At 37.4% G+C, this 21,926-nt stretch overlaps 1 protein-coding gene across 4 annotated transcripts; it reads left to right on the top strand.

The window, feature by feature from the left end:
• The first annotated feature begins 11 nt into the window (after positions 1 to 11).
• LOC121657396 lies at positions 12 to 20,435 on the top strand. Of its 4 annotated transcripts, XR_006013606.1 has the most exons (8): positions 455 to 789; positions 3,749 to 3,919; positions 5,791 to 5,913; positions 7,855 to 7,926; positions 10,500 to 10,588; positions 12,497 to 12,589; positions 12,741 to 12,836; positions 19,922 to 20,000. XR_006013606.1 is itself a non-coding variant. In XM_042013084.1 (7 exons), exons 2-7 carry the CDS (start codon positions 3,808 to 3,810, stop codon positions 20,108 to 20,110), a joined length of 678 nt encoding a protein of 225 aa, XP_041869018.1. In that variant the 5' UTR covers positions 12 to 99; positions 3,749 to 3,807; the 3' UTR covers positions 20,111 to 20,435. The 4 variants fall into 4 exon arrangements, 3 of the variants coding, with proteins under 3 accessions (XP_041869018.1, XP_041869017.1, XP_041869019.1); XM_042013084.1 differs by lacking the exons at positions 455 to 789; positions 12,741 to 12,836 and adding an exon at positions 12 to 99 and having other exon boundaries at positions 19,922 to 20,435; XM_042013083.1 differs by lacking the exon at positions 12,741 to 12,836 and having other exon boundaries at positions 692 to 789; positions 19,922 to 20,435.
• The last annotated feature ends 1,491 nt before the right edge of the window (positions 20,436 to 21,926 follow it).

Genomic DNA, 21,926 nt, shown 5'->3' with positions numbered 1-21,926 from the left:
CATTAATATCATTAGCATATGTGTCACACATGGGTGGTGTGTCCTGGTGGTCGAACTGAGGAAGGCTCCTCTTCTTCCTCGGGAGTCTTTCTGATGAAGGTCAGTAATCTATCACAATGCACTTTTCACCTCTCTTTCTGGAGCATGCGCAGTCCTTTGTGGAATGATTCAGCAGTTTCTGTGTTGGTTTCAAGTAAATTATTGTTCCTCTAATCTTGACAAGGTTAAGGTGAATCCTGCTTCTTAGGTTTTGTAATTAACACTTGCTGTCTCTTAACAGTTAACTCTGCTTACATGAGTTAACTATTGATCAACCATTTCTCATGAGCTCCCTGAAACAGAGGCTACAGTTCTACTTTTAATATGTTTATATTGCTATAAACCCAGTCTCTGCACATGGCTCAGCCTTGGAAGAATGACAGAAAACAAGAGCAATGTTAGTGACATAAAATATAGGAACAGAATACACAGAACTAGTGGCTAAAAATTCGCATGCAGTTCTAGGCACAAAATCTTCTGTGGCATCTTATAGAAACAGACATTTAAAAGTTTGTTCCTGCAATTTCCAACACTCCTGTAATTCCAGGAGCAGTTAGAACCATTAGAATGTGTATACAAATGAAAGTATGTAGAGATCTAGGAGATTAGGTCCACGTCAGACTTTTGTTTTATTCAGAGGTTTGGCTTCCTGCCCTCCGTTCAGGCAATAAATTGGCTGTAACAGAGCTGCTTCTAGCCTTTTGTTCAGTAGAAGTATCTCAGCAGAGACAAAAACACACACGAACTAAGGTAAGCAAGAGTGGAAGATTACAGCAGGGTTAAATAATTTAAGATAATATCAGAATTTTGTTGAGATTCTATGAAATAGCAATTTTTTCAGTTGTCTTTAAAGTTTTCTTAAAAAAATCTCTTCATCTATTTTATGTGTATTTTTTTGTATCCCTCTGCCTAGTTTAGATGATAGATTTTGTAAAATCTTATTTGAGAGAGACTATAAACCTCATTTTTTATTAGCTATAGGATGCTAAAGATTCTTTTTAATCAACTGTTAAATTGGAACAAACTTGGAGGAGTTTCTTACTATCTTTGCTAGCAGACTAACAGCTGCAACTCAATACACTCCACAAAAACAGTTCTGACCCTGTAAGGATCTTAGACATATCTTGTTATGAATTTATCAATACAATATGAGATAATATTTGGGACATACCACCATATGAATGAACTTCAAAATTTTAAATGTTGTTTTCATGTACTGAATTTAGTTTTATGATCACATGTGTCTTGGGGTTAAGTGAAAGCAAGAGTGAAGGCTAAGAACAAACTATCACTAAGGGGGCAAGAGAGGCTATGTAACAGATTTTCTTTGCTGTCTTCATATCAAGGAATTCATATAATCTATGTAATACAAAAAAATTTCAAATTTCCTCTGCTTTTAGTGTGATCATGTTGTCATTGGCCATAAACATACTCACTAATATCTGATTTCAGCAGTTTAAAGAGCTTTAATTCCCTTGTTCTTAGCTTAGATGCAAAATGAAATGAATCAGATCCAAGTTTCCAAAACAGTGGTTGACATGTCTGCAGCCCAGAACAATATCCAGATCTTCCTAGTCCTCTTCAATGTATACATTACAGAAGAGAGAAAAGGAAGAAATAGGTATGAAAGATCTTAAGACACAGAAATCAACATAGGGAGATATACACAGCATAAAAACTATGACAAAGAATGAAAAACGTGGGCTTGGGCAACATCTATATAAGAACATGTCATGACAGGAAAGGTCTATTGAAATGGGAGTATTTATATGTCACTCAGTCTTAAGGAATATATGAGGCATTTCAAGGTGTGAAAGCTTCTGTTATTTGTTGTAGGGAGTTTTATTGTTCTGGAGACCCAACGGAAGTGAAGTTCCACCATAGACTTTTCTACTTTCTACTTGTTTAAACAAGACAAAATAAATAAACTTTAGCACTGTCCTTCAGAACATCACTTGTCCATCATTCATCATAGAAAGTTTCTTAAGAATTTATCCACTGCCTAAATATATTTCTGAAAATATCTTTGAGCTGTTCTGCCCTCTTCAGGAATCCTTCAGTCCTGACTTGTCAACATTCTCCTTTTCTTACAGTTGTGAGTGTAAGTAATGCAGGTGCAAGACTCTAAACATAGATAAAAATCAGGAATTGGGATCTTCAGAACTTCTGATCAAGAGCAGCCAAACTAGAATTACACTTGTTTTCAGTAGGAATCTTGAGTAAGTGATTGTCTGTTCTTGAGCCTCATAGACCTAGCAAAGTCTGAACGCTTTGTTAATGAACACCGACAGACTTACATCTCTCAAGATTCACAAGGTGGTATTACTGTCCAAACACACCACAGAGCCCGATTCAGGTAGAAGTTTCCAGAGACCAGGTTCCAGTTAGGGCACAAAGAATGTTTTCTTTTGTTGAGAATGCTCAGTGATAAAGCAGTTTCAGCAAGATGAGGAAGGCCCAGGCCTTTCTTTCTACCTCTGACTACAAGTTATCAGATACTCAAAATCCAAGACCTATTTACTAGGAAGAGCAATCCCATATAGTAAGTGTTTCACTTTTCAGTGTCCTAACTGAATGTTGTTATAACTAGAGTTGAAGAGAGTGAATAAGAGCCTTAGTTATCCCTTTTAGTCTATTAACAAGAGAATTGACAGGGACAGAAGTCTTTAATTTCATGTAAAAATTTAATATGAAGTTTTGTATCAGGGAAGTGAACCAAATCAGAAAACAGAACTGCCCTACCCTTCCTTGGGTGAATTTAGAAGCCATTACACTTGCGTCAGAGCCATGATCTCTCTGGCCTACCAGATATTTAGTTAGTCCATGCAAAGCTGCACGGGGCTAAAATTGTACCCACCTTTACTTGGTTCATTCACCAGGATACCAGACAGAATTGAAGCTCCTTGTTTTCTTTGGTCTGCACTTGTCATAAAGACTTGTCATAAACAGGTGACTTCAGGAGAGCATGTAGACTTCAGAACTTCAGTTTCCCTTTCTTCAAACCGAAGTAAGGTCTTTAGCTTTTCTGAAATGCAGTGATTTAACTTGCAACTTCAGGATATCTTGATAGCCGCCTGTGTGGTTTCACCATCAAAGTAGTTAATATTTTTAGACATCAACCTCTCCTTCAGATATCTAACCTTACTGATATCCCTTAATAATTATAATATATTCCTCAAATTTCCAAATTCCAGTCCTCAAGATTTCCTGAACCTTGGTTTAAGATTGCAATATACTGCATATACCTCTGAGAGTCAGATTATGCTGTGTTCAAGTTAGCATCATTTTCAATCACTTATGAATACTTTGACAGTTATCTTAGACTGAATTCACAAAATGAATGTGATTTTTCAATTCAGTTAGTAAAATGTAGCTAACTTCCTATGATTGACAAACATAAAGAAATTGAAGTCACAAACACTGCTTATGTCTTATCTAAGGGGAAGTCTTTCAAAATATATTCCTTCAACACAACTGTGTTATCCATGTTAGCATGCATCTTAGTGGAAGTTTAGAACAGTTAACTGATTTGCCATCACTGGAAACACACTGTTCTTGCTTTGCAAGTCAAAGGCTTGGGTCATGCAAGCAGTCAAACATTTATTGAGTTTATCTGCTTCCATTAACTGTCATTTATCAAAATTATATTTGAAAATTTGTTTCTCAATGGAAACACAAAGTCCTGTGACAAATTCTAACTCTACTTTAGGACTGGAAAAGGAAGTCAACTGATGTCATCATCATCAGTATTTCTTGAGTGCCTCTGCAATGCTGCTCCGCTCAGGCCGTGAAAAGCCATATCAAATGCCTCTCCATGGAAGCCAGTCTGTGGAGAAGCAATTACTGCTTACAAATATGAGAACAGCTCCTGGAAAGCCAGGTAACTCTTACCTGAGTGACAGGTATGTCTGTTATCTTGAAGAGAATATTCCAATCCAAGGTAAAATCCAATGAAATTAAGCATGTGGAACAATTTTTCTATAATGTTGTCAAAAATAAAAATACTTGGTGAAAACAAGACCTCAAAAGCTACCTTTAAAATAACCAGAACAACAATACTCCTTAAAATACTGACATTAGATTTTTCTCACCACCATGTTCAGACCAGTAGTTCCTTACGTACAAATGTACCTCCCTGGGAAAGAGTGAATGACATAAGCAGACCTGCCAAAAATTTTAGTGTGGGCGCTGCACTAGTTCTTGTAATTCTAGTTATAAGTAAAATTCTTACACTATAACTTCTACAATACACAATTTTTGAAAGGTTGCTGTATTGATTATTGTAGCTGTTGTCCTGTTGCTTTTTAGAATAACCCATCATTTTTTTCTGGAAGCCTGATCACCAGTTGCCTTTGAAGAGAAAACCAATCATAAATTAGCTAGGCATGTAACCAAAGGTCCAACACAGAACTTGCCACTTCTGGAGGATGTGACTCAGGCTGTCAGAATGTGCATCATCCTTCTCTTTGATTGCATGTGCAGAGTTTCTGCTCAGCCTAAACAGGCTGGAAAGAAAACTTCTTGGAAAAAACGTAATTTTTTCAAAATACTTGCTTAAATACAGATGTTCCAGATGAGGTATCTCTATATAAAATAAGTAACAAAGTTTTTGGTGAAGTCAGACATTCCTAGAACATTATGCCACTGCTGGTGCATTCTGTGTATCCTGTTGTTTTGCTTGCCTAATTATTCTGGCAAAGACAGAATGTTTTGTCTTGGAGCATACCCTGAAGCTCTGTGTGATCTCAGAAATGTCTTAACTGCATTTGAAAATATCAAACCTCTTCCAGTAAAACGATGTTCAGCTGAACATAATCAAAATTGTTCCTTAGAGTGTTATTCTGTAGGTGTCTGACATCCAAGTGTCTGGATGTCCAGAACAGCACAGTTGTGTTCAGGAGTGAAAGGGAACAATTTCCCTCCTGGCAGCTTTCAGCTAGAAAGACCTGGGGGTTTTTTTATTTTATTTTCAGTAAGAGATGTCTGATCTCCCAAATAAATGCTGCTGTTTCAGGTAGCTGTATGCACTCTGACCTAAAAGTCCTGTTGATACCCAGATCCAATTTTCAAAATGCATAATTGGGAAATGGGCAAGTACTTACCTATGAAATACAGGAAACTAGTCTATAAACAGTATGCTGCAGAGAAACATTCCCTACTTTACCTCTTCTTTTCTTCATAATGAAGCTTACAACTTTATTTTTCACATCTCTCCATTCAAAGACTTCTGTGAACAGCCTTGCTTTGGCTCAGGCTTCCCACAAAGCTCCATTGGCTACTCTAAGTCTACTCATTCACCAGCCAACTGCAAATGTGGACCCACTCTCCCATGTTCAAACTCATCCTGTTCCCATTAGTCTTTAGTCTTTTTCAACACAGCTATCTGCACGTTGCCCACCATCCCTCTTTTCACGCTACCCTCAGGTTCTTGGTTTGGAAGCTGTTTTGTCAGACTCAAGTTTTCACATGTTATCTCTCTGCAAGTTTGAGATACATATTTTCTGCTCACTGGCATAACCTTCTAAGCAAAAAAATACTTATTTTCCTTCTTCACACTGACATCAAGCCCCCAAAACAGCTGCTTAAGCCCACTGTGAAACTTCTCATACATGTTGGCTATACTGCTCATAGTTCAAATATACATAGATTATCAAGTTAAGATTGTTAAGAAATCACACTTAATCTTTTTCTAACGAAATGTTGCCATTTTTCTGTTGACAGTAAAATTAATTACAACTCATTTTTTATTAGTGTTCAGCCTGCGAGAAACAGTGAAATGTTACATACTAACTGAAGACTCAAAAACAGTGCATTTTGACATAGATGAAGATGGTCATCATGAAATATCTACCAAGGATTCACAATCCCATGAAGGTAGTGTTCTTTATGTACCAAAACTCGCCAACTGTATGTATAGTACTCAGAACATTTTAAAATGTACTATTATGTACATTTTATTATGTAATTTGTCCAGCCCTGGGCCCCTCACTCCAGGAAAGACATGGAGGTGCTGGAGCATGTCCAGAGAAGGGCAACAGGGCTGGTGAAGGGTCTGTAGCACAAGTCCTTTAAGGAGCATCTGAGGGAGCTGGGGGTGTTTAGCCTGGAGGAAAAGAGGCTCAGGTGTGACCTTATCACTCTCTACAACTCCCTGAAAGGAGGGTGTAGCCAGGTGGGGGTCAGTTTCTTCTCCCAGGTAACAAGAGACAGGATGAGTGGAAATGCCCTCAGGTTGTGCCAGGGGGGCTTTAGATTAGATATTAGGGAAAATTTCTCTACTGAAAGAGCTGCCAAACTCCGGAACAGGCTGCCCAGGGAAGTGGTTGAGTCGCCACCCCTGTAGGGATTTAGGTGTGTGGATGTGGTGATTAGGAACATGGTGTACTTGGCAGTGTCAGATTAGTGGTTGGATTCAAGGATCATAAGGGTATTTTCCAACCTAAATGATTCTATGATCCTATTCTCTGTAGACATTACTTTATACTGGATCTGAATGAATATTGATAATGATAAAAGAAAACTTTTATCCTGATTTACAGCGGGTACCTAATATACATAAATGACAAGATTGTATTGTTCACACTCATTTGCCTTAGCAGGAAAGTCCAGACTAAAGAGAGAGAAAGGAAGGATAATTCTCAAGAACAAGTGCAAAATGGAGAAAATTAGAGCATAATTTGGAATTTGTGGGGTTATTTTATTTTTCATGAAACTCTTTTGTCTCAAATGGGGTTTCTCTATTTGACACCAAGGATGTTATCACAGCTATCATCATGCAAACACTTGTTAGAGGATGTAATGTTGGTAGAGAAGAGATAAATAATATCAAATGCAGTTATTCTAGAATGATGCAATTATTCTAGAATGGTACAATTTCCAATATTTGAAAGTAGGGAAAAAACCCAATAAAACATATTTTTGACAAAACCAGAGGAGAAAGTCGAAATCTTTAAGTTAGCTATTGAATTACTAAAACTTTTAGTCTATTAAATTGTGAATAATAACAGCTGCACTGACAGGGTACTTAAGTGTTCTTTATGTATTTTTCAGTATCTTTTTCTTGATAACTCCATAGAATTTTGAAGTCACTCAGACAATTAGTATTGTTATTTTATGAACAGAACCAAAACCTGTATAGGTATACAATGGAAGCAGTTTGTGAACAGATACATAGTCTGACAAGCCTGATGTAGAAGATAGTGATACTCCTAGAAGACAAAAATAAAAAAAGGAAATTCTGTGTAATGTTATTGTGCACACAAGCACCACAGACATATATTCATGATGCAGTTAGGACAACATAATATTAGGTACCAGTTGTAACCAGGACGTTTGTGATTTTGACCTGAAGTGGGTGATGTTTTCCCCACCTGACTGGCTGTGTGATTCAGGCTGTAGAAAAGCCAGAAACCACCTGCTATTGTTACCTGTTACTTCCCAATCTCGTACATTTCATATTAGGGTCCTCACTTTCACTGCCAAGGCACTTCAGGCTCCTCTTTAACAGCACACTAGGCTTTACATCTGGTCACCAAGCTCTTGTTTCTCAGGTGCATTCTCTGTAGCAAAAGATATTTAAGCAATCAATACACTTTTTAGACTCAGACTTCACGGTACCTGTTCACAAGTCTAACTGTACAGCCCTCCAGGGTTAAATGAATTCAGAAACCCTCAAGAAAAAAAATCTGATGTCTGTTGCTATTATACACTCCTTCTCAGATTGCAAAACAATTCTTTAAATAATCTGTATTATTTTTAAATTTGAGGAATGTAGCTCTCTAATTCCACATATTTGTTAAATACATTCTATTTTAGATATTGCGTGGTTAAGCGTGTTCACAAGGAATGAAGCAGCAGTTACTGATAAGACTCTTGTGGGAATAAAAGGTATCATCTCTTTGTTAGGGTGTGGTTATGAAGATACATTTGAGAGTAGGAAATGAAGGTAGTAGTATTTTACACATAAACTTGACATTAGAAGTAACATATTGTACCAGGTTTTTCACTTAGCTCACATTACTGGACAGCTCTAGAAATAAAAGAGCCTTTCTGTGTTCCGTAAGAAGAAATCTTCAAAGTTACAAAATTTTCAAATTAGGAGTAGTGGCTTGGACTGAACACAAATGCATATAAGGAAATAAATTGCGTGCAAACTAGAACATACAATTTGTTTTGTGGAAAAGTGTTGGTGTTCTATTGCTCTATTGCATATGAGTCTTAACTAGCAAAGACCTGTTTTAGCAGGACAGGAAAACCAAAAAGAAGTGAATATGAAGAAAGAGGAGGCACACTTTTGGAACTTTCATATTGCACACGTGAGAAATGATTGAGAAAATCAAAGATATATTAGTTCAGGTATTACAGTGGAAGAAAAACGCACTCTAATTCCAGCCATTGAGGGCTCCTGTAACCAATGAGAACAAATATCCATCTGGTCCAGTACTGCACCTTGAAGAAGGGCCAAATGAGGATTTCTAGGGAACAGTATAAAAATATTGATATCCTCCCAAATCCCAAAGCTTTGCATTTTAGGGATATCCCAAGCAAGAAGTTATTTAATTTATTTAATTTCAAGACATTTTATTTGCATGAATTTTAAAATTTCCCCTTAGACACTGGTGAGGTTTTAGTGACCAGAGAGATGAGGTAATTCATTCATAAGCCATCAGAGAGTGGAAGCATCACGTATGCAATCATGGAAAGGTCCCTTACTTTCATTGCCATTCACTGGCTGTCTGATAGACCACTTGTCATGTCTTTCAGAGGCGATAGAGAAAGTTGGGCTCCTTTGGACTTACTTAGACTAAACAATGTGCAAGCCAGTCACAATAAAAGCTATTGATGGAGAAAGCCAAGGATAGTTAGGATACAAGTCATGTTGATAGATGTCCCTGGTCAACTGGATGGACTCCTGCATACCTTTTTTGTTGTCACTCTTTCTTCCAAATGAGAATACTCTTGACTTGGATAAGAAGTTTCTCTTGCCTGTTGATGTGTCTCTTTAAATGCCCCAACTGAAATTGGACAATTGCAGCTGAGGCAATCTAAGGTGATGTCACAAAAAGTAATAAAAATGACAGAATTGTAGACCTAGTCTACTATATCTATCTGAATACCCATGTAAACTGAGTAAAGCACACTCAGTTTAGCCTAGAGAGTTTTTTCTCAATTTTTGACAAGGATTTTAATGCTATTTTCATGCTATAGCTATCTCAGAAAATTTGCTTCAGAAGAATAATACAAAAGCATTATAGTCAAGGAAAGTTAAGGCAGTTAAAATCAGGGCCAAGAGCAGCTAAAATTAGTCAGGTGGGATTAATATGGTCTGCTAATTCTGAATATACTTCAGAGGCTAGAAAATGCCTTTGGTAATACATAAAAAAACCCCAAAGTCCTTAACTACAGCTGTTAATGCATAAAAATCTAACATCTTTAAAATTTGTATTCAGTTGCTGCAGTGGTAAACATATAGATCAACTGCCACTTTCTTTTATATTTTTTGCGTTAAATGGTACGCTTGAGATACTTCTAAAAGCACAAGTGGTATTATTTGAAATAAGTCTGAAAGTCAGTCAGATAGGTATAGCCTCACTGAGTAGTCATTAATGTAATGGGTTTTGCCAGGTAATGCTCTTGTGTGCTGTATCCGCTGGCCAAGGGTACCTTTGTTTACTTTTCGCTGAGGCCTTGAAGCACCAGAAAGTAGCAACGAGCATTGTCAGTTTATCAGGCTGAAGAATGTCCCATATTATTGATATTGTCTTACTTCCTGCAGCTGAAAAAACGGTATTTGCTCAAAAATTGAATTAATCCAATGCATTCACAATTATGATAGTAGGAGGATTTTGATCTAGAAACATACAGAAAATAAAAGGGAAATAATTCTACATTTTCCATAGTGACATATACATAGTCAAGTATATACCATAAACATGTTTATTACACAAATGTGTTATCTATCTACTGCATATGCCTTTGTGGTTTATATTAATGTATAACTGATATTTCACACATTGAATGTAAAAGTAGAGAAATAAAATGTATATACTGTATATATATATGTATATATGTATATATATTGTATATATATATGTATATATGTATATATATACATATATATACATATATATGTATACATATGTATATATGTATATATGTATATATAAATGTATATTTATATACCTATATATGTATATATACATATATATGTATATATATACATATTTATATACAAATATATATGCATATATATATGTATATATGTATATATAAATGTAAATTTAAAGCCTCACAGAGGAATAGGCTTTAAACACTTTAGACAAGAGAATGGTATCAAAAGTGATTTTATTTATTTCCATTCCTATTCCGATAAATGAATGTTTTCTCTTTGTACTGTATTCAGCTCTGCTTCATTTAATAAAGTAATATATTATTACAGTATTCTCCTCTGTGTAAAACAGATTCAAAAAATTTGGTGATCCTCACACAGAGATCAAAGCTTAATGAATTTGTTCTGTTGTGCAAGGGTAAGAAGCATCTGTCTCTGAAGGTAAGAAGTCATTTATTTTCTTTATAACATGCGGGTGCTCTTCCTTACTATGGGAAAATTTCCCCCACAGACCTTTTCAAATTCACTTTACTTACCACCTTCCACATTTCATAACTTCCAAGTACATCCCTTTATTCTGTCTTGGTAAATACTCAGAGAAGGTTATTGCAAAAATTTTTGGGTTGGGTAGTTGACTACTGCGACTAGAAGACAGTCAGGGATGTTGGGGTCCAGTCTCTGTGGAGGAAGAGGGAGCTTCTTAGCCAGAACACATACAGGAAAATAAGAGGGGAGTAAACAGCAGGAATCTTGCCTTGGAAAGAGATGAGTTTGAATGGAAATTATTTTCTTCCAATGAACCCACATTACAAGATAAGGAATGTGATGAAAAGAAAACACAGCTGAACATCCTGTTTCAAGCATTTACTGGTGTCTAAGCATCCTCATTTTCTCCAGTCCTGTGAAGGTTTGTTTCTGATAGGAAGAGAAGGCAAGCATAGTCTTCCCTAGTGAGGGATTATAACCATTGTTAAAATCTGTCTGAGGAAGAGTGCTACGTTGCAGTTTACCCTCTTAAGAGCAAAGGTCCAAGAAGCTCTGTTTACACAGGTATGTTGAGATAAAGAATGACGCTTCATCTGATGTCAGCCATGCATGATGGTGTAAAACACCAAATGCTTCCTCAAAAAGTCTTGGATGTTTTTCATTTGTTTTTAACTTACAAACAACTATAAAATCTATTTCCTGAATTTTTCTAGGGAAATGTATGGTGTAATATTACCGCAGGCCTAGGCCCTAGGGTATATCACCGTGTCCTGCAGCCATAGGGAGGAGGAGGAGGAGAGAAGATCCAGCAGGCAGCAATTGTGCAGCAAGATTGATGATTTTAATTATTTTACAAACTCTTTTATAGACTTTTTTCTTCATAGTCTAATTGGACAAAGGATCAGCCACCCCTTGGGGTGATTGGCTAAAATCCTAAAACATCCATTTTCAAAATATTTTTCTACTATACCATAAACAAAACTTTTCAAGGCTGCAGGTGTTTGGTTGTTCACATACTCTGCTACCTCTTCTGTGAGAGAGAAAAATCTCTCACGGGCTTAGAAAATAGCAAGAAAATCCTTGCTAGCAGCACTTTTGTATCTACAGTGTAAGATGCATACATTATATTAATAGCCTATTACTCACAGAGAGGGATTTTCCTTTCTGTCCCTAAAACAGCAACTATTTTAAAAGGATTTTTCTGATTCAGAGGTTACTTTTTCATAAATTAGTTGTTTGAAGGGTGTTCCAGCAAATCAGGAGAAGAACTGAGTGTGTTGAGCCCTAGTGGTTTTTACTTTCCAATGGGCTATTTTAAGATTCCCAGTCATACCAGATTATGTTTCTTGACATAATTGAAAGCAGTTCTTATTGGAAGATGAGGTAAGACATACTTGGTGTCTACCAAATATGTGAAAACCTTGGAATGATCACAGACCTTTCTTTTTCCAGCACAATACAAATAATTTCCCTAATCCCAACAGGAATTCTGGTATGGAACACGACAAGGCTTCTTATCTGGAATAAAGTTTTGTTATCCTGGTACAATATGGTTTGATCAGGGCTGCATTTCTAAATAGAATCTGGGCATTAAACAGTGTGAAGGACTGCCTTGAGTATTTGCTTTCAACCCAATTCATTTTGCTTTGCAAATGGTAAAGGAGAAATATAGTAATAGAAGTTTTTCAAGAAATTACCAATTTATTAATTTTGGATAATTTGAAGGTAATAATTAATGAACTTCAAAAAAATAGTTTTCTTTAGAATTAATGCCACATTTGAAGGGTTTAAAAAGCAAAATATGAAGAAAAAATTACCAAATTAAATTACAAAATTAACCAATCTGTGTGGTTGTAAACACAGGTCTTAAAAGCATCCTGCTCAGAGCCAGATTATCCTTCAATGGAGAGATGCAATATGAAAACATGCAACCATGAAGATCCTGACTTTAAACAGGTATAAATCATGATCAAACAAATAAAAACCTGTGTGTGAGACTGGGTATGCAAACATAGGTGTGTAAAAAGAGCTGCTAAATTCATCCTGTTACTCATTAAGTGACAAATTGCTTACTTTTCTTTCAACTGATCTTTTGTATTTTCCTCAGAAAAAGGAAAATAAGACATTTTCCCTTGACTTGTATTTATGAGAACATCCTTCAATCTCCAGGCAAAATACCTGACTTTCAGTTAAAACATGAAAGGTAGATATGTTTCTTGTATTATTATGCTTATAGAAAATGGAGGGAGATACAAAGTAGATTTCATCCAGTACCAATTCTTAGGCGAGACCTAGAAAATCTGGATGAGTGTATTAGCAGATCTAGAAGGATCAGATCGCAAAAGTTATGGCGTTTTAAGAACTAATGAATCCATCAGCCATAAACTTCTGGGAAATAATAAAGCCCTGTCTTATTTTCAGAATGATTTTCTTATTGTCAGATGATTATAAAACAGGAGTGATGCATTGTGGACAGAAATACAGATAGCTGGGTCATTTCTTATCATGTTTTTGTGACAAAAGCTTGGTTTTGTTGGCTCTTCTCTAGATAGAAATGATAAAACATAGTACGCACATGGAGGAAATTATTTGCCCTTTAGGATATCTTACCTAGACATGTAAGGTTTAGACCTTAAAACTGAGAGAAAATGCAAAACTAAGGAAATGTAACTAATAGGAATTTCTATGTGGGTTTATTATTAGACTGAAAAGACAATCTTTCCAATTTCAATAGGCAAAATTAGAGCTATTTGGGCTCAGATAGTTTCAGAACTTCATAATAGGGACTGTGAAACCATGAAAACCTGAAATTCACAGCCTAAATTTTCTAAAATTTCTAACCTTTCTCCTAAACCAGAAATTATTAAATTACCAATTCTGAGAAATCAAAGTCTCTCTGAAATGGTTTTCAAAAGGTATGAGCTACACTACTAGTAATTAATGAACAAATCTCCTGAATTCTGGGCCTGGAAAATCTAAGTGGGTCCTTCAGTTTAAGTTCTGCTGATTACTCATCTGCCACTAATACTCCTTGGCTCCACACAGAAGGAGAAAGCAACAAAACTTAGGAAAATTATGAGGCAACTTCTAGTCCCCTCCTTGTATGCTGCAAACTATCACAGTCATATTGATTCTTGCAAATTATATTTCATACACTCTTTTATTTCAAGCACTTTGTTTTTAACATAAAAATACATGCCTTTTCTGTGGAGCTGTTCACAAAAAAAGACTTAGTGTCTTTATGCCTTCAAGTTTTGGAGGAACATCTGAAAGAGCTGTAACAGTTGCCTGTAGAGACATATTTATCACTTTGGGTTTTTTAAATAGAGTTAAAATGAAAAATTCTTTCTGAGAACCCATTCCTTTCCTAACAAAATCTGGTCATCATGGTTTCTTGTTGATATCCTGAAATAGAAGAAAAAATGTTACTCATTTGTATGAGCAGAAATCAGAAGCCTGCACTTGAATCACATCTGGTGGGAGAAAGACGCAAAATCATAGGCAACTCTGAATCATGAGATTCTTAATAAACCTTCTAAAATGAATGTACTGGTCAGTAAATATTTTCTGGTGTGATGAATAGAGCCTGCATTGTCCTTAGGATGAGAAAGTGTGGAAGTAGTGCACTGAGATGGAGAAATATTTCTCATGGATAATGACGATGCTATGCAAGGCTGGAATGTGATATTTAATCTGCTAGCTTTGAATAGTTAATCTTAAAGACAGTAATTTTCCTGGTTTTTATTTGAAGACTGCCAGTAGAATTATCAGAAACGTGAGAATCTGTGGACCCTGTTGTTATACCAGGAAGAGTTGCATATAGTGTTGTAAACATTCATTTCTGTAACCAAGGCTGTAGAAATAAGGTTCACAATCACTATTACTTGAAACATCTTTTATTAAATTTAATAAAAATATTAATTAGGTTGTTATAACAATAAAATAATTTTTTAAATTTACAGCAAGTAATACTCTACAATAACATCAGATTCTGATTGGGGATTAAGTCAGCAAGGTAACACAGGTGACAACCAATATTTATTGCAATGCTGTTGTGGTAAGAATGGAAAACTGCACTGTAGACACAACTATGGCCACACACAGTTCACACAGTGGCAGCATCCCAGCCAGAGCAGCAGTAGAGAAGCCAACCCCAGCAATTCACTCAGGAGCATTTACTTATAACCGTGATTATTCTAGCTCTATAATAGAGCTAGAATATGTTTTTCATAATTAATAATATCATTGAAGGAAGTGCAGTTAACTGTGGGGTATGCCCAGCCCCTGCCCTGGAGGGATCTCTGCTGAGATAAGGAGATTGCTCAATCAGCCTGGAAAGGCAACCACTTCTGTGGTCACGGCGAGAAAAGACAGACCCACAATCCTTTAGGAGACCCTATGCAGATCCTTTGTAACCCGTTGGCCTTTACCCTCTGACACCCACCCCCTGTATCCCTATAAGAGCTAGCCCCCTGCCCCTGCGAGGGCAGAGAGATGCTCATCCCTGGTTTTCCCCTTCGCTGGAGTACAGACCAATGAAGCTCCCTCGTGCAGAACCAGCCACACGAGCCTCTCGTCTCTCTCTGGTCTGGCCCGGAGGCTGCCCTGCAGAGCTGAGCTGAAATCATGAGCTGACAATCACTAAAGAGCTGACATCTCTGCAAGGGCCCTCCTGCCAGCAGCTGAGGGAAGACACCGGGCCTCGGGAAGGCGATTCCTTTCGGGACCATCTCTCCAGACCGGTCACCTCTTCCTCGGTCAGAGCTACTGACCCCATCTCCAGCTGTAATAGTTAACCACACAACAGGATGAACTAAGAGCTGCAGAACAGTATTTCCCTTTAGATCCTCCACGGAAAAGGTTTTCCCAGTTCCCCCACCCTTACACATATTTCTCCCTGTAAGCAAGAGAGCTCTCATTTCACCATTTTCATTAATTATGTGTAAATTTTTACTATTCTTCTTTTTCACTCTTCCAGAAGTGCAGGAATTAGTGAGTATATACTGGTTATCAAAGAAGTACATATCATCTTCAGTACATATCTCTAGTATCTCACTTCAGTGTAGTTTCTGTTCCTGTTCAACCATAATATTTTACTATTCTTGACCTATTACTACCCTCAGACTTTTGCAGATGTATTCTTTACTCTCTCAGCTTTTCTTAAGTACCAGTAGCACTCAGTTTTCCCTCAGTTTCAAATCTTCACGAATTAACACATTTGCTTAAAAGATGACCGAAAGATAGAAGTCAACAATTTGAATCACTGGATCTGGCTGCTTCTCTTCAAGTTGTTCGTTGCTGGATAATGCAAGGTTATTAGGTGATTGTATCTGGACAGCATTTTCCCAAACTTTCGACTGGAATACCCCAGCCTGGATGAACTGGAATGTGAAGGACTGCAGCTGTAAAAGTCCTATTAAGAGCTGTAAGAGTTTTTATTCTATAGTCCTCTCTATTTTACTGAATAGCTTAATGAACCTAAATACGAGAGAGATTACACCAGAGGCTATGCAGTCATGAAAGACCTTATTAAGAGACTTACTCTTTACTCTAGTTAAGTAGGCCAAAATAAACTCTAAACAGGTAAAATCTGGCATGAAAGGCCCACTAAGATATCCTTGTTCAGAAGTTTTGACCTTGTAAGTAGTGACAATGTCATGTTTACTGTGCTTGGCAGCAGGCTGTGGGGGCACAGTCCTTTTTGGCACCCAGCATGCAGCTAGAGGGGGTCTTCTTTTTTGGCTCTGAAAGTTGATTCATCTATTGAAAAGCCAAGGAGTGATCAGCAAACCTCACTCACCCTTCAGTAGTCATGTATGGCCAGTGTGGAAGACTGATGGAGGGTGAAAGTGGACTGTTCTGGGCTGAACAAAGTCACGCCACCATTGATGGCTGCTGTATCAGAGATTCTATACCTTCAGTATGAAAGGAATCAAAGGTGGCAGAGTGAATGCTACAGCTGATAATGCCAAAGCATTTTTCTTGATCCCCTTGGCAGCAGTGTGCAGGCCAAAGTTTACTTTCAGTGGAGTGATGTCCAATACACCTGGAGCTGACTGACCCAGGGCTGGAAGCACAGTCCTACCATTTGTCAGAACAGGACCAGCTGTAGTAAAAAAAAAGCACTGAGGTGTGCTGGCTCCAGTCAGCATCCAAGACCCTGCCCCAGATATTCACTCAGACCCACTCCCTGCCAGTGGACAGGGGAGAGAATAGCAAGAGCAAAAGTAAGAAAACTTTTGAGTCAAGAAAAAAACTCAGAAGCAAAACATATGTAGGTCAGAAAAACCATCACAAGTGATGCAAAAGTACTTAGTCATTTCCTCCCATAAGCAGACCAATGCCCAGCCAGTCTCTGAGCAGTAGCCTTCTTGGAAGCAAACACCCATTCCCTCAGCCTCACATTCTCCTTCCTCTACACCAGGCTTTATGACTGGCCATGATGTTACGTGGCATAGAGTATCCCTTTGCCCACTCTGGGACAGCTGTTCCAGCTGTGTCCCAGCCTCTTGCCCATCCCAGCCTATTGAGGCTGAGTGGTCAGAAAGAGAAACGAGTGATGCTGTGCATGCACTGCACAACAACAGCCAAAATTTTTACTGGTGTGTCACCAACCCTGTTTTAGCCACAAACCACATAATTAATTTGTAATATCTTCCAAAGTCCATAACTTCTCTGATGTAATTGGGATGGCAGCTCAGTTTTACTAGTTCGCGTATCATCACTGTATGACTCGTGTCTCTTTGATCACGTGCTCATTTCCTTGCTTCATCTGAGGCAAAATGTAGATTGCAGTGTGGCCTATGCTCCTTTGTGTAATGTGTCAACACAAGATACTCTGTTTCAGCTGGCCTTCAAATCCATTCCTTTTTATCTTTTAGTTTCTTCCTAGTTTAGAGTGCAGCACTTTAACCAAGCTTGGAGTAATGCTCATTGTGCCATATTCAATCTGACTTCATATAACGTTGATTTTAAAACTTGTATACTACTCTCTCACATCTCTTTCTGTAGTTCCCATCACTGACATGTTTTTCTTTAGCCTGTGAAGACAATATTTGTAGCATTTTTCTGACATGAGCATATGTATTCTATTTCAAATGCATTGTGAATCACCTCTGGGACACGAATAAAGGTGTAATTTTTGTCATTAAATGTGAAACTTAAGCTGCATATTGGTTCTTCATTTAATGCAATGGAAAACAAATGATCAGATTTTAACTAAAAATCAGTAGCTTTTTTCTTGGAATTTGCAAATTATCTTGACTGCTACTGTGGAAGCTGTCCTGAGGAGGACCTTATTCTGACAGTAGTCCACTACATTCTCCAAGTTTCCTCATCATCCTTCCTTACAGGTCATAATAGAAAATTTCCTCTGCCATGATTTCTTGCAAAACATTTTGTTCTTCAATGACCTGCTCCACCTCCCAGCCCTGATGGTGTTTCATTATGCTTCTAGTTGGAGTTCCTCTTTCTTCTTACATAATGTCATTCACCAAATCATTTTCCTCTTATAGTTTTCCATCTAATTTTCCATCATTTCATGCAGGTACAGCAGGTATTTTAAATTTCTGGATATCAATCTGCTTTTGCAAGCATGTAATTTTTGCTTTCCATTTACAAGAGCCCATTGGATTCTCCCTTGTTCTAGCATGAATTTCGGCATTATACGTATGAATTCCTTGCTTCTGCAGGTTTTCTTTCAGCAAACATTCTTATTCCATTTATGTTTACTTTTTACCATTCCTAGTCCCTAGAAGGTATTTCATTCCCAAAGACAAATTTTCTTCAACTTTCTTAATAGTACTTTTAAAAACAGACTTGTTGGATTGAAGCTCCTGATACACTGTTGTTACATTGGCTTGATCAGGACAGAGTGTTTTAGCTGCTTCCCACTATAGCTTTGCTGATAATAGAAGGTGTGCCCTCAAGTTTCTTTCAGGTACTCTGCAATAACTGCAGGATATTTTCTTTCCATCTCCTGTTGTCATATGGGCTGAAAGAACACATTGCTCCTTCCATGGAAAGGTTGTTATTGACAATGCTGTAATCTCAGGCATAGATGGTACCTTTAAATGTGCTCCTGGTTTTCCTCAAGCATTCAGTTTTCTTTTAGAGGTCCTCTTAAGCTATGATAATACACCAGACTTGTCAGAGTTACAGAACTGTCTCATGGGTAGGATGAGAGTGTTCAAAGAGGTCACTTAGAAGGAAAGTTTAAATAGTTTGATTATGATACGTTCACTCTTTCCCAAAAGATACTATAAATTCCCTGCTCTCTGACAGGAGTTTGAGGAAACACAAATCTCAACCTTCTATTAGTTAATATTTTACTATTAGGAGCAGATAACTGTTCACACAGTATTCTCAGTGCACTCACACCCACACTCCAGAGGGTTTCAAGCAGCTGTGCACAGTCACACCCAGGAGCCCCAGTTTCAGGAGCTGTGTTCACATACACTGCCCTGTAATCTTTGTCCAGCTGTAGCAGCTGCTGCCCCCTTGGATGTGGTGTGGATTACACGACCCGTGGTAGGTGCCAGAGGTGTGCTGGAGACCACTGGCAGGTTCAGCAGCCCTTTGGTGCCCCAAGCTTACTGGTTTCTGCAGATTTCAGCACATACTCTTCCTCTGTCCGGCATGAGGTGTTTTTGTAACTACTTCTCCATCCCCACCCTGAGGTGCCTAGTGAGCCCAAATACATACATACATAGACACACACACACACACACACACACACAAAGGAGCTCATTAGACAATAGCTATTGCTCCGGAGATGGATCTCAAAAAAAGTGCATTGGAAACTAGAGATGTACTGAAAAGCCATAGGTAACAGAACAGTTGTTTAAGAGTAATTTCTACTGTAATATTCTAATTTTACTTCAAAAGATGCAAGAAAAACTGTGGACTGACATTTTATTGCTAGTGGCAGTTGACAGCGTAGGCCTATAGTAAGAAAATAACCAGATGAAAAACCGAAGTTATTGTCATGACACTGGGGAAACTGTGCTGGTGTTTTTGTGAAGCAAAGGAATGCATCTGTTAGTCTGGTATTACTCAGTCCTTTGAGGGAGATGGGTATTATTTATTCATAGTTATCACAGAATCTATCCCAAAATGATTAGCTGTTGTCTAAGGTTTATTTAAAAATTGGTATATATGAGTCACTAGGGAAAAGCATAAGAAGCATAAAATACAACAAGCCAACAACATCCATGATTTTTGTCAGATTTAACATTGTAGAAAGGCATTAGAAATATAACGTGTTCTTTACTTTGTGTATTTTCACAGCTGAGTGAAGATAATAACTTTTTCATCATGCATTACCAAGGAGATTCAGTGCAGTTCCAATGCTATGAAGATACAAGTTACTATCTGTGTGTGAACGACGACTCACTTGATATTCGCAAGCTGGAAAACAAAGAACCCAATGAGGACAAAAAGTTTTACTTCAGGGTGTCATATTTACAAGAAAAGTAACTTGTCTATCTTTCAGTGGCCTAAGTGCCCATACAGCTCCTAAGAGGAGGAAGTTTGAAATCAAATAATTTCTGTTTGAGCTAAATTCTTGCATTTTCATGATTTCTAAGTCACCAACATCCTTCATTTCTGTACTTTCAGTAGCAAAAGACGAAGGCTAAATTTGAAAAACATATGAACTCATCAGTCTCTGTGTCTTACCTACACAATTATGTTTTTAAGGAAACAAAATATTCTGGTACGGGAAAATATACAGGGGATATTTCAAGGATGGCAACAATAAAGAACATATACGAATATGATCATAAAATGTGCAGTTAATTCTCCATGTGGTAACATTTTACTTTTTAAAAATGTCTCTTATAAGCTCACCTGAATTTGACAAGAAAACATTTAGAAGTTGTTAAACTCATGTGTGCATATTCTGACTGACTGACTTAAGAAAGAGGTAGAAAAGGTGTCTTGGGTCTATCTGAGCATAAGGGAAGATGCTGAAAGTTAGAAGATCTCTCTGCATCTGTAGCTAGCTCCAAGTCAGTCCATATACTCCATTAGGCAATTTCAGCATCTGTCCAGCGTGGCAGCTTTCTAAGAAAATACACAGAGCATCAGATGCAAAACATGGAGGCAGAGGGAGGGAGGCACATTGAACTGACGGGTCATAAGAGATGCCTGTGAACACAGCAGAAAATTGCTCTGACATACTGGCTTCCACTTCTGAGTCATACAGGGAAATGCAATCACATGTTCATTGCAAAGCAGCATGCAGAACAACATCAGAAAAACAATAATGTTCAAAATTACTGGATAAAATAAGCACTAGGTGCTTATGTGGGGTACACTGGAGGTGGCATAAGAGTACCTACCTTGAGCAGCAGGGTCTGTCAGTGTCAAATGGAAGATGTTGACACTTAAATGTCCATAGACCATACTCTGCAAAGCATAACGCATTTGAAATACATGAGAAAACAACAAAAAAGTTATCAGGATCACTAGGTGTTAAAGATCTGGTTCTTCACTGCTGTACATGGAATTCCACTCTGGTTTAGTGGCAATTTTCTGTGATGCAAGTCATTTGAGACTGTATGAGTACAAATGATAGACGTGATGCACCTATGCCAAGAGTCACAGCAAAACAGCCTATGAGATAACACAACACTTACAAGAACTGTCCTGTGTAAATATAATAAACAATGCACACCTGAAATAGGAATCCTAATGTCAGTCAGTCAGTCACACCAATGAACATTGCAATAAGGCAATTTTCTGCTGTAGACTTAACTCCAAAAGTCTGTGAGATCTTAAAAGATTTCATGGCTTGCTTGTATTCTTCAAATAGGGAAAATCATTATGTTTATTATAATGTAGATTGAAGAGAGTTTTTAAGTATTTTATAAGTAATACTTACAACTTCTGGAACTGCCAAGAATTCATGAAAGTTAGTGCAAAGAAAAAAACCTCAAAACTCTAGATACTAATTTCAGTATTTGTTACACTAGAATCAAGTCATTTTAGCACTACCTAAGATGTTGCACAAGATACAGATTCAGTCACATAGTAGGTACATTAATTTCACTATGTGATACACCAGTATTTTATAGTCATGCATTTATTATTGGTAGTGTAATCATCTCACTAAATTACAGAATGTGCTAGATGGCAAGCTGATGAAAAGATGACAAGACACCATAAAGCTTGTACAAAGCACGTTAATGAAATCAGCATTGCTGATATCACTACAAAAGTATCATTTACCTCAGTTAAATTTGAATCTGTTTTATAGTTAAAATTTAAATTATGGCTATATGGAGAATTT

This window comes from Corvus kubaryi, unplaced genomic scaffold (assembly GCF_017639235.1).
Source record: "Corvus kubaryi isolate FWS band 111438036 unplaced genomic scaffold, C.kubaryi_AGA036_p1.0 split1-37296, whole genome shotgun sequence".
NCBI classification, from domain to species: Eukaryota; Metazoa; Chordata; class Aves; order Passeriformes; family Corvidae; genus Corvus; species Corvus kubaryi.
The sequence above is the reverse complement of the archived record's forward strand: the minus strand, read 5'-3'. Positions and strand labels throughout refer to the sequence as shown.